The following is a 12,308-nucleotide window of genomic DNA, read 5'->3' on the forward strand; positions in this document are numbered from 1 at the left end:
GCAATATTCCAAAAAAAAAGAATAGTCCATTTTGCTTTCATGGTGATCAAAAAAAAGTTTTGTTTTGATGAGAGCAGCATGTTAATAAGCCCTTAAACAATGGTCTAATTGCTCTATGCAGAGTGCCAGACAATACTGACGGAGCTGCTCGTTGCCATGGTGAGTGACAGGATCACAGCGGAGGAACTTGCCCTGTTGACACGCCTCTTCCTGGAGAAGACTCCGCCCACTGTAAGTGCAACCCCACTTAGCATTTAAATGTGGTATTGTGTGCCAAAAACACTGCATCTGTATATTTGTCCACAGAAAAGGAAAAGGTTTGAAACTACACAATACAAATGTGATCAGTGTGATCGAACAGGTTTATTTTTAACACAGTGTCAGAAAGTGGACTGATGCAGAATGCCAGCCTTTGGATTGTCAATGCTGATATGAGTCAACCATGCTACGTTCATTATCATTCGGTTTTTTCAAGCATCTCTTTATGTACTTTGTTTCTGATTGCCAGTCCTTTACTTCTGAGCACCTCTCCTGTCTTTAACGCTCTAATTTACTGGTTTATGTGGTTTCTACATACTGTAGGTTAAAGATACAAAACACAAAGACTATTATTATAAATCTAGATATAAAGCTTTAGAATAATGATCTCAGTGATCATCTAGTCAGTTGTGAGAAAACTAGTCGACTAGGCGTTCATCCTGACACTTCCCTTGTATATTCGACATTTAACATGAATTTTGTGTTTTCTTGATTTATGTTGAACTGCTGTATCTAATCCTTGTATTATCAGGCTCTTTCCTGGCACCTACTGTTAGTGTTGTCTAAAGTACACAGATACACACGGGAGCGTTTGAAAGCCACGTCTATCAGCAGATCCGTCTATGAGCAGTTATGTTAGGGATCCGCTGATAGACGCAGCTTTCAAACGCTCCCGTGTGTATCTGTGTAAGCACTCGGTGAAGAGCGTGAACGTCATCAGTGTGTGAATTTCATGAAACCTGTCAGTTGGTCATATTTGCGAAGATTGCATTACGTCGGGCAGCAAATTTCAGTGTGGATTGCTATTCAAGTTCAACAAGTTTTGAAAGAAGTCTTTTCTGCTCACCAAGGATGCATTTATTTGATCAGAAATACTGTAAAAATAGTAATTAGTATAGTGAAATATTTTTTCCTATCTAAAATAACTACTTTTTATTTGAATATATTTGAAAGTGTAATTTATTTCTGTGATGTAAAGCTGAATTTTCAGCATTATTACTCCAGTCTTCCTTCAGAAATCATTCTAATATGCTGATTTGTTTTTGCATTTGATTATCAATGATGAAAACAGTTGTGCTGCTTCATATTTTTGTGGAAACTGTGATATATTGTATTTTTCAGGATTCTTTGAATAGTTAAAATAAATAGTTTAAAAAAACAGCATTTATTTGAAATAGAAATCTTTTGATAAATTTAATGCATGCTTGCATTAAAAAAAGTCCTACTGACCCTAAACTCTTGAATGATATATGATAAGCAATGTTATATGCAATGTTATATGATAAGTATAAAACCTCAACATTTCAGCAAACACTGCTCATATTTTCTTCATGAAATGCAGAAATCTTTATTTTGTTTTCATCATCCGTAGGAGATCTTGCTGAGAGGCTTGCTTCAGATTGTGGAGGCTAATGCAGACACAGAGCCGCTCTACTTCATGTCCTTTCCCATGATCCCTGGCGCAGGGGTCCCCGGCTTGAGCTCCTCTCCTGGGATGAGGCCTCATGGGACGGCTGGTGGTAAGGGTGGAGTAAACACTCTTTTGAGGGGTAAATTACCGCTGGGCTGTGGTGAAGCAGACATGAGCAGGCCCGGTCATCTGCGCAGCTCTCCCTGGCATACGGCACCCTTCCACCTGCCCTTAGTGGGACAGAACTGCTGGCCTCACATGGCCAGTGGCTTCAGCGCCTCGCTGTGGGTACGAGCGGGGAAGGATGAGGATGGGCGTTATAAGAAGGGTAAGAAGAAGAGCATTATTTTTTGAGCAGATTAGAATAAAATTTTTATTTATAATGCAGATTAGTATTATTTATATATTATAGCATTTATTAATATTTTGAATTCTTTTATTTTTGTATTTTTAGTTTTCAATTTAATTTTAGTTTTAGTAATATTGTTGTGTGATTGTTTTTGTCTTTTTTTTCTTTTCTAGTTATCTTTATTTTTTATTTCAGTTTTAATACTTTTAGTACTTGCACTTAAACTTTATTTTAGTTAGTTGCCAAGGCAACATTTTAAGTTTTTTTAAGTTGAAGTTTTTGATCATTATGTTTCACTTCAGCTTTAAAACAATTATGGACAATATTTTTTAATAGTTTTATAGTTTAAGTTTTAGTAATGTTGTTATGTGAGTTTGTTATTTTTAGGTTTTTTTTTTATATATATATATATATATTTAAATTGTTTATTTAGGTTTTAGTTATATTAGTCCTTAAAATAATTTTTCAGTTATTTACCAAGGCAAATTTGTTTTGCATATAATATTTCAGTTCATCATTAATTCAATTACAGACAACATTTTTAATAGTTTTAATTAAATTTTTAATAGTGTTGTGTTTGCTTTTTATTCGGGTTTTTCTTTTATTTTTCTTTATTTTTTATTTCAGTTTTTGTCATTTTTTAAGTTTAAGTTTTTCATATAATATTTGTTTTACTTTGTTTCAGCTTTAATTCAATTACCGAAAATATGCTTTGGAATAGATTTATTTTTAGTTAACAATAACAGCCCTGAAACATGAACACCATCCCACTATATCTAAGAGGAGGTTTGCTGAGTTAATTTGGCTGTGTGTTGCAGAAGAGGAGGCGTCTCTGTCAGAGGAGGTCCTGCATGGTCCCGCACATGTCACGGAGCAGCAGACAGACAGATGTCTCCTCCATGTCCTCTCCATGGGCTCTAAGGCGCTGATGCTTCAGGTGTGGGTGAACATCTCCACCGGAGCCTTTACCTTCAGGTGAGTGACATGGCAAAACTTGAACTTAAAGTTGCACCAAGCACATTTTTCCTCCTCAAAAGTGGATGCCAGTGGTGTTTCAGGAGGGCAGTAGATCTTACACAATCCACTGCAAATTGCAATCAACTATAACTCCTTTCTGATATAAAACACTATTTTGCATAATCTTAGCTACTCCTAATGGATAGATTTAAGTGTCATTATACATTATATTTTTTTCCTCATGTTGAATAACTAATAGCATTTCTGTAGCTAAAACAGTAGAGGCCATGGGTTTGATTATTATTATATTTAACATTAGTTAACTACATTAGTCAACATGAAGTAGCAATGAAGATCTGTTAACAGTAGTAGCACTGTGAACTAACATGAACATGAGCATTTTTATTAACTCAAATTAACAAAGGTTAATAATTGCTGTAAAAATATATTGCTTATTTTTAGTTCATGTTAGTTAATGGGACCTTATTGTAAAAGTGTTACCAATTTTTTTAGGGAATGCATGAACTGATCAAATGTATATTTTGAATGCAGTGTAAAGGCGTCTTCCAAATGCATAAATTTAAATGTAATTACAGTAATAATTTTTGGAAAGAAAATTGGTTGTGAATGCTGTTTTGTGTTGGGTAAAAAAAAGAATACTCTGTGCACCTTTAAATTTTTTTTTTTTTTTAGATGTAGATTTCTCACTTTCAACATACTAACTAATACTAAACTAAAACTAAAATTGAAATAAAAATAAACCTAATTAGCAATATTTAATAATGATAATAATAATAATAAAATCTAAATAAATACATAAAGATAAAATCTATTTCAAAATAATAAATGATTGAAAAAAAAACATATATAAAACTATAATAATAAATAAATAATAGTAAAATAACACTGGCTTGAGAATGTGTGTGCTTTTGGAAAAAATTATTCATTTGCAAGGTTGGCATCTTCCAGCTGCTGCTTGTAGTTTCTGTGCATGAGTTCCAAAAAGTATGTTTATGTTTTCCATGCTAAATTACAATAGTAACTCTTTGTTTATGAATTCAGGATCTGCATCGATCCAAACGATGAGATGAAGGCGGGTCTGCTAGCCCAGGCGGAGTCTGGAGACGGTGTGCTGACGACAGGCATGTGGCAGCACTTGGCTCTCACGTACACACAGCAGCCTGAGGGCAGGAAGAACGTCCACGGTCAGCTGACCCTCTGGGTGAGCGGCATTCGGTGAGTCTGCCACTGCAATTAGTTGGTGGATGATTTAAATGGATAGTTCAACCAGGGCTGCAGACATCAGTTTTTATGCAGTCAGAATCATGTTTTAATCAAGCCTTCCTGTGCCACATACAGGAAGTGTGACGTCTCGCTAGACTTCACTCTGCCCAGGAAGTCCAGTTTGTCATCAGACAGTAATAAGACCTACTGTATGCTTGGACACTATCAGCACTCCTCAGAGGAGCAGGCCAGCCCAAGTGCACGCTGGGATATGGGCACACTGCTGCTCTTTAATGGTATGAAACCAGTTCTCATAGACCTTCCCTACAGTATAATGATCTCCCCTTTGAAATGTTTGTGGTTTTCATCAGATCAATCGCACATATATTTTTAATTAAATCTAAAACTGTTAAAAACATACTTATTAAATGAAATAAAGCTGAAAATAAACTGCTGAAAATGTCAAACTAAACAAAAATTAGAAATGTTGACTTGGCAACTAACTGAAATAAGTTAATTGTCTTTTTATCTCACAATTCTGATTTTGTTTTGTTTTAGCAATTCTGAACTTGCAATGACCTTTTTTTTTTTTTTTAAATGTTTTGTTCCATGGTGGAAACAAAAAAAAAAGAATTGCGAGAGAGAAACTTGCAGTTGTGTGGGAAAAAAAACAAAAAAAAGAATTCTCAGTTTATATCTCAAAGTCCTAAAAAAAAGTCCTATAAAAAAAAAAAAACATTTTATTGTGGTGGAAAATGGGGTATAGATTAATAAAAGCTGTGAGAAATAGTTAGCTGATGCATTAAATAATGTTGACAAATGTTACCAACAAAAAAACAATAATAGTATATAAATAGTAATCAAATATCACCGCTTCGTGTTGTTGGAAAGATTATTTGTATGCGCTTTCAGCGGCAGTGATGTTGTTGGTAACGTGGGATCTTCCTGCTGCTGGAAGTTTCTGTGTGTGAGCCACAGATTCTCCACATTCCCTCCACACAACACACTTTTCTTAACAGAATAGCCATTCTGTTGCTACTATTAGGTCATGAATGGGCCGAGTCCAGCCGTTCCCAACTTGTGAAACACTCTAATGTGGTTATGTGGTGCAGTGCTGCTCTCAATGTTTTTTTTTTTTCCCCCCACTTTGTTTATTTGTCTTTAGGTCACAGCTTTTCATCCACCACACTCTATTATTTTTCTTTCTTGTCTATTGACGTTTGTCAATTCACATATTTTAGATTATATAGCTCAATGTCAATATTGTTGCACTAACTTGTCTGTAAAATATATGTTTTTGGTCTTGCCATTTTTTTATGTCATGAGACAACGGTTTTTATCAAGACAAACTTTGAAGGACTTATTTTGTAAAATGGACAAAGAAAAACTTTGAAAAATTTTTTTTATCATAAGTACATTTAATGAATCTTTTTTAGAGTTGCATAAACAAATTGGTTGGTCTTTTTTTCAAAATTTAATTTCATAAAATGTTTGTATTTATTATATTATTTGTTAAAGCTGATATTGCAACTATTATAACTATTAGAAACATATTTGTTAATTGAAATGAAGCTGAAATAAAATACAATAAAATATAAACGTTAGATCCAAAACCTAAACTAAACAAAAATTAGAAGTGTTGCCTTGTCAACTAACTGAAATAAGTTTACTTTAAATTGGTGCACTAAAATTAATAACTGGAAATAAATAAAAACTAAAACAAAATAAAAATAAATTAAATCTAAATACTAATATTTAAAAACAATAATAACAGTGACAAAAAAAACTTCATATAAATCTTAAAACATATAACATTCTTCATTTTTTAAATGATGTTCATGTATTTTTTTATATTCATGTGAAAAATGCAGACATATTTAAATTAATCAAGGCATGTTTTCCACCCTTACTGTATTTTCATTAAAACAACACAGAAGAATTATATTTAATCATTTCATTTATATGCAACAATACAGTATACAGTAATAAACGGTGATATTTGCCTACATATAAACTGGTTATTGGTTGTTTTAGGCTCCAGAATTGACACTGCGGAGGCTTTTTACCTGTTTGCCAGCGGTCCTGACCTCACCTCCATCATGCCCTGCAAGTACGGCAAGCCTCATGGGACAGTATCCAAGTACGTGACACAGGAGGGTCTTCAGTGTGAGCAGATACGAGAGCTCCTCATGAGGAATACAGACATTGACATCGCACCTCTTATTGTAAGCCACTGCATCTATGAATATGAATTTATTTAATTTTTTCCCAAATGTCACATATTTCACCAGAAGGCTTTTATGCAAATGTATCTGACAGTGACATAGTTCAATAGCTCGTTTATCTCCTTCACTGCCACTGAAAAGCAGGCAACATTATTTGTCCATTTGTACATCATTTGCTGCTTGTTGAAGTGCCTTCTCTGTGCAGTTTTACCCACTGACATCTTAATTACTGGTGATTTTACGCGTCTACATGCTGTTCCAGGTGTTCCTATGCTAATGCATTACATGCTCGATAATTACTGCCATCAGAAAAAGTCATTTCAGCACAAACCTTCATTTCTCATGGATGAATATGCTTCTTTTTTCAGATATTTTCTGACAATATCTAGTGCTAATATAAAGTATTGTACACATTTATCTAAAGAAATCTGTCAGTAACCTGTCCAAGTGATATTTCACCTCGAGATTGAAAGAAAAACATTGATATATGAAAATAATAGTCAGAAAATCAAATTTTTTGAAATGGAAGACTTTATTGAACCTTAAACAATAAAATAAATAAGAAAATCTTTAGACAAAATGTAAAACAAGTTTGCATATGTTTTTATCGAGTATCATGCTTTGGTACATATATGGCTTATATAGTCTGATATAGTGAGAATATTAAGAGAAAAATCAGTTTTTATTCAGAGGCCCAAACTGATAAAAATGACTTAATTTGGTGCAGATGCTGATATTTATATATGGCCAAAAAGTAAGATGAAATTCTGAAGCTTCTAATGTAAATCAATGAGATCTTTATAACAGTACAGCAGATACTTACATAAAATGATATAAATATCAGTCGTCACTCTGTATCTCCAATAATAGGTCTGAGTAAGATGAGATGCTTAGATAGTAATCAAAACATATAATGCAATGCAATCCAATGATGATTGAGAGATGAACAAATAAACGCTCCTCAAAAGATCCTGATGATCAGATTTGAGATGCACTGATTTTTCTACAAAATGATTGATGGAGAATCAAGTAAAGCCAAGCTGCTTCATCTGGAAATATTACTAACAATATCAAAGATATTCTTGCATTTACTTTATAAATAAAGATTTAACAACAAAAAGATGCGTGAAGCAAGAGCTGAAGGTGGACATTTGCACAATTTTACTAAAAGACCTTTTACTTGCTGAAAAAAACTCTAAACTATCAATCAGGCAACAGAAGGCATAATTGTGTGCAACAGGTTTAACAGCAAAGTTTGAACATGTTGATTATTTACAGGCCTTAGAAATTCACTTAGTAAATATGAAACAGTAGGCTTTATAGGGTTAATAATATATTAGCATAAAAAATGAAGCCTATGTTTTAGGACAGTCAAGAATTTCCATTACTGTAGAGAAGGCAAACCTCACTGTTAGGAAAACCACTCGCTTCCACTTACTACTCTCACATTTAGTCCCACACTGCAAATCTGATCGCACCTTCAGATCTCTATGTTAGAGCCTGCATGCAACATTGAACTTTCATTTCAAACAGAACAAGAAAAATACTTTTCCTTTGCCTGCATCTCAACATATGTGCATTTGTGTTTTTGCAGGAGAGTTTAGCAGTAGTTTATGCCCCCAGCATGCCGTCTCTCTACACCATATATGAGCCGGTGATCCGTCTGAAGGGCCAGGCCAAGTCAACGGTGGCTTCCCAGCGGCCCTTCAGTGCCAAAGAGGTTCAGAGCTCCATCCTGGAGCCTCCTTTCCTCAGGACCATGATGCCCTGCCAGGCTCTCGGCCTACACAGCGTCCTGCACAAGATCGGAGGCACCGGCGCTTTTGTCTTCCTGTTTGCTCGGGTATGTGTTTGTCTGCATATTCATCACTAGTAGAGATCAGGAACGTGTGGAATGAGTTATCTGTCACTACACTTCTGCACACAAACACACAATGGTTATGCATTTTGACCAGATCTTTTAGTTGAACTCCTTTTGTTGATGCTTTTTAACAAGAGGGATTTAAAAAAAAAGAAAAAGACAATAAAGCAGTATTTGTTTCAACATATAAACAGAGATATCATGATCAGGTGAAAGTATTTCTTACTTTCTGAATCAGTCATACATTTTTTTTTTATTAAAACATTATTTATATTATTTATACCAATGCCACTCAGTGATATTTTAAAATAATGGATGTACTATTATAGTTTTACTCTTATATTTTATTTTTATATTTTCTGTTTTCATTTTAATTGTAAGGTTTTAGTATTTTTTTTAAGTATGTCTTTGTAGTTTGTATTTATTAATTTTAATTTTAGTAATTTTAGTGCTCAGAAATGAGAAATGTTGTCTTTGCAACTTGCTGAATTAAAATAAGATTCCGTTTTTCTATATTTTATTTCATTTCAATGTAATATATACGTAAAAAATACAGGAATTTTTACTACATTTTTGTCAACTTGAATGCTGATTCACAAAAGCTCTGACTGTATCTGGTGGCTGTGCTTTTTAATCAAAGCAGTACTGTTTGAGAGGCTGAGGTAAATCTGAATATTATGCTTTAAAGTCTCTAGTGAAGGTATATTCAGTCTTTCCTTCATATTCCAGTACACATTTTTTGCTGGTATTGTAATCTGATAATGTTTCTTTCATTCAGAGGGCAAAATTGGATTTTTGGTCGGCATGTTCTTGGCCCGGGACGTTCTCTTTCACACTGCGTTCCCTCACATTATCCTTCAGACAGCTCTCGACAGTCATCTCAAAGCCTCGCTTTGTGTTTCTATCATTCTCTCTTTCTCTCATTTCAGATCAGTCTGTCATGATAACAAAAACACAGAAGCGCATATTACTGTTTTTAAATTAACATACACTACCATTCAAAAGTTTGGGGTTAGTAAGAAAAATAAAACTTTTATTCAGCAAGGACACATTAGTTTGATCAAAAGTGACAGACAGTAAAGGCATTTATAATGCTACAAAAGATTTCTGTTTCAAATAAATGCTGCTCTTTTGAACTTTCTATTTAGCAAAGAATCATGACATTTGTGGTGTTTACTCAATAATTTTGAGTAAGAAAAATTATTGACATGATCTAAACCATACATGTTGAAAAGCAACTAGGGTGAACCATGCTTAGTGAGACCAAAAAAATAATTTTTAATAATTGAGGAGCAGTGCTAATTAAAATAGCAACAGATGCTCGTCCTTGGGTATGATGCCAAATAACTGACATTTATTAAATGATTAAATAATTTAGTGCAGATGGATCTAGTTGAGTTAGGTTGTTTAGTTTGGTGCACATCATGTTTGTTTCGCAGGCAGCATTAACAATCAAGTGTTGTTAGCTGAGGCTTCCTCTGTTCTGTGTGTTATAACACTGATCTAAGATTGCCAGCATGAAAACAAAGTGATAGCCCAATTCATTTTCACTATGTGATGTATTTCACGCATACAGTGATTTTAGCAGCAGGAACGTCAGAATCACATTGCGCTTAACTCTTTCTGTCTGTCTGTTGGTTCTCGTAGGCGGTAGAGTTGAGCGACTGTGAGAAAACTCAATCTCTGGCGCTGCAGCTGCTGCTGTCTCTGGTTAAAACCAACCAGCATCGCACTCATGAGATGCAGTGTTACCACGGCTATTCCATGATTCACCAGGTTCTCATCAAGCCCATGTGCATTGTGGGATACCACGTTCTGAAGGTGAGTTTTAGCCTACGCATTATATATTAACAATATTTTTATAATGACAATTTAAAATTAAGCAGCAGCATGAAAATCGTAATATTTGATTCTGCTTTTTATTTGGTCAAAGTTTCCTAAAGATGACTGTTAATTGAACATGATAGTTCCTCTAATTAAAAATCTTTTGATACATATTAAATATCATAAATTAGCTGGAATTTTTTTTTTTTTTTTTTTACACTTCTGCACACAAACACACAATGGTTATGCATTTTGACCAGATCTTTTAGTTGAACTCCTTTTGTTGATGCTTTTTAACAAGAGGGATTTAAAAAAAAAGAAAAAGACAATAAAGCAGTATTTGTTTCAACATATAAACAGAGATATCATGATCAGGTGAAAGTATTTCTTACTTTCTGAATCAGTCATACATTTTTTTTTTATTAAAACATTATTTATATTATTTATACCAATGCCACTCAGTGATATTTTAAAATAATGGATGTGCTATTATAGTTTTACTATTATATTTTATTTTTATATTTTCTGTTTTCATTTTAATTGTAAGGTTTTAGTATTTTTTTAAGTATGTCTTTGTAGTTTGTATTTATTAATTTTAGTAATTTTAGTGCTCAGAAATGAGAAATGTTGTCTTTGCAACTTGCTGAATTAAAATAAGATTCCGTTTTTCTATATTTTATTTCATTTCAATGTAATATATACGTAAAAAATACAGGAATTTTTACTACATTTTTGTCAACTTGAATGCTGATTCACAAAAGCTCTGACTGTATCTGGTGGCTGTGCTTTTTAATCAAAGCAGTACTGTTTGAGAGGCTGAGGTAAATCTGAATATTATGCTTTAAAGTCTCTAGTGAAGGTATATTCAGTCTTTCCTTCATATTCCAGTACACATTTTTTGCTGGTATTGTAATCTGATAATGTTTCTTTCATTCAGAGGGCAAAATTGGATTTTTGGTCGGCATGTTCTTGGCCCGGGACGTTCTCTTTCACACTGCGTTCCCTCACATTATCCTTCAGACAGCTCTCGACAGTCATCTCAAAGCCTCGCTTTGTGTTTCTATCATTCTCTCTTTCTCTCATTTCAGATCAGTCTGTCATGATAACAAAAACACAGAAGCGCATATTACTGTTTTTAAATTAACATACACTACCATTCAAAAGTTTGGGGTTAGTAAGAAAAATAAAACTTTTATTCAGCAAGGACACATTAGTTTGATCAAAAGTGACAGACAGTAAAGGCATTTATAATGCTACAAAAGATTTCTGTTTCAAATAAATGCTGCTCTTTTGAACTTTCTATTTAGCAAAGAATCATGACATTTGTGGTGTTTACTCAATAATTTTGAGTAAGAAAAATTATTGACATGATCTAAACCATACATGTTGAAAAGCAACTAGGGTGAACCATGCTTAGTGAGACCAAAAAAATAATTTTTAATAATTGAGGAGCAGTGCTAATTAAAATAGCAACAGATGCTCGTCCTTGGGTATGATGCCAAATAACTGACATTTATTAAATGATTAAATAATTTAGTGCAGATGGATCTAGTTGAGTTAGGTTGTTTAGTTTGGTGCACATCATGTTTGTTTCGCAGGCAGCATTAACAATCAAGTGTTGTTAGCTGAGGCTTCCTCTGTTCTGTGTGTTATAACACTGATCTAAGATTGCCAGCATGAAAACAAAGTGATAGCCCAATTCATTTTCACTATGTGATGTATTTCACGCATACAGTGATTTTAGCAGCAGGAACGTCAGAATCACATTGCGCTTAACTCTTTCTGTCTGTCTGTTGGTTCTCGTAGGCGGTAGAGTTGAGCGACTGTGAGAAAACTCAATCTCTGGCGCTGCAGCTGCTGCTGTCTCTGGTTAAAACCAACCAGCATCGCACTCATGAGATGCAGTGTTACCACGGCTATTCCATGATTCACCAGGTTCTCATCAAGCCCAAGTGCATTGTGGGATACCACGTTCTGAAGGTGAGTTTTAGCCTACGCATTATATATTAACAATATTTTTATAATGACAATTTAAAATTAAGCAGCAGCATGAAAATCGTAATATTTGATTCTGCTTTTTATTTGGTCAAAGTTTCCTAAAGATGACTGTTAATTGAACATGATAGTTCCTCTAATTAAAAATCTTTTGATACATATTAAATATCATAAATTAGCTGGAATTTTTTTTTTTTTTTTTTT

General features: G+C 33.8%; 1 protein-coding gene across 1 annotated transcript in view; it reads left to right on the plus strand.

Annotated features, from left to right (window-relative positions):
* Window positions 1–12,308, plus strand: part of LOC107689764 (lysosomal-trafficking regulator-like) — a 105,407-nt gene that overhangs the window by 47,905 nt on the left and 45,194 nt on the right. Inside the window, exons 12-19 of the mRNA XM_016487908.1 lie at window positions 122–231; window positions 1,631–1,997; window positions 2,837–2,993; window positions 4,038–4,211; window positions 4,335–4,495; window positions 6,234–6,424; window positions 8,019–8,267; window positions 11,916–12,089. Of these exons, the coding sequence (XP_016343394.1) occupies window positions 122–231; window positions 1,631–1,997; window positions 2,837–2,993; window positions 4,038–4,211; window positions 4,335–4,495; window positions 6,234–6,424; window positions 8,019–8,267; window positions 11,916–12,089 (1,583 nt within the window). The remainder of the gene's footprint in view (window positions 1–121; window positions 232–1,630; window positions 1,998–2,836; window positions 2,994–4,037; window positions 4,212–4,334; window positions 4,496–6,233; window positions 6,425–8,018; window positions 8,268–11,915; window positions 12,090–12,308) is intronic.

Source organism: Sinocyclocheilus anshuiensis, unplaced genomic scaffold (assembly GCF_001515605.1).
Source record: "Sinocyclocheilus anshuiensis isolate Anshui unplaced genomic scaffold, SAMN03320099.WGS_v1.1 scaffold1637, whole genome shotgun sequence".
NCBI lineage: Eukaryota > Metazoa > Chordata > Actinopteri > Cypriniformes > Cyprinidae > Sinocyclocheilus > Sinocyclocheilus anshuiensis.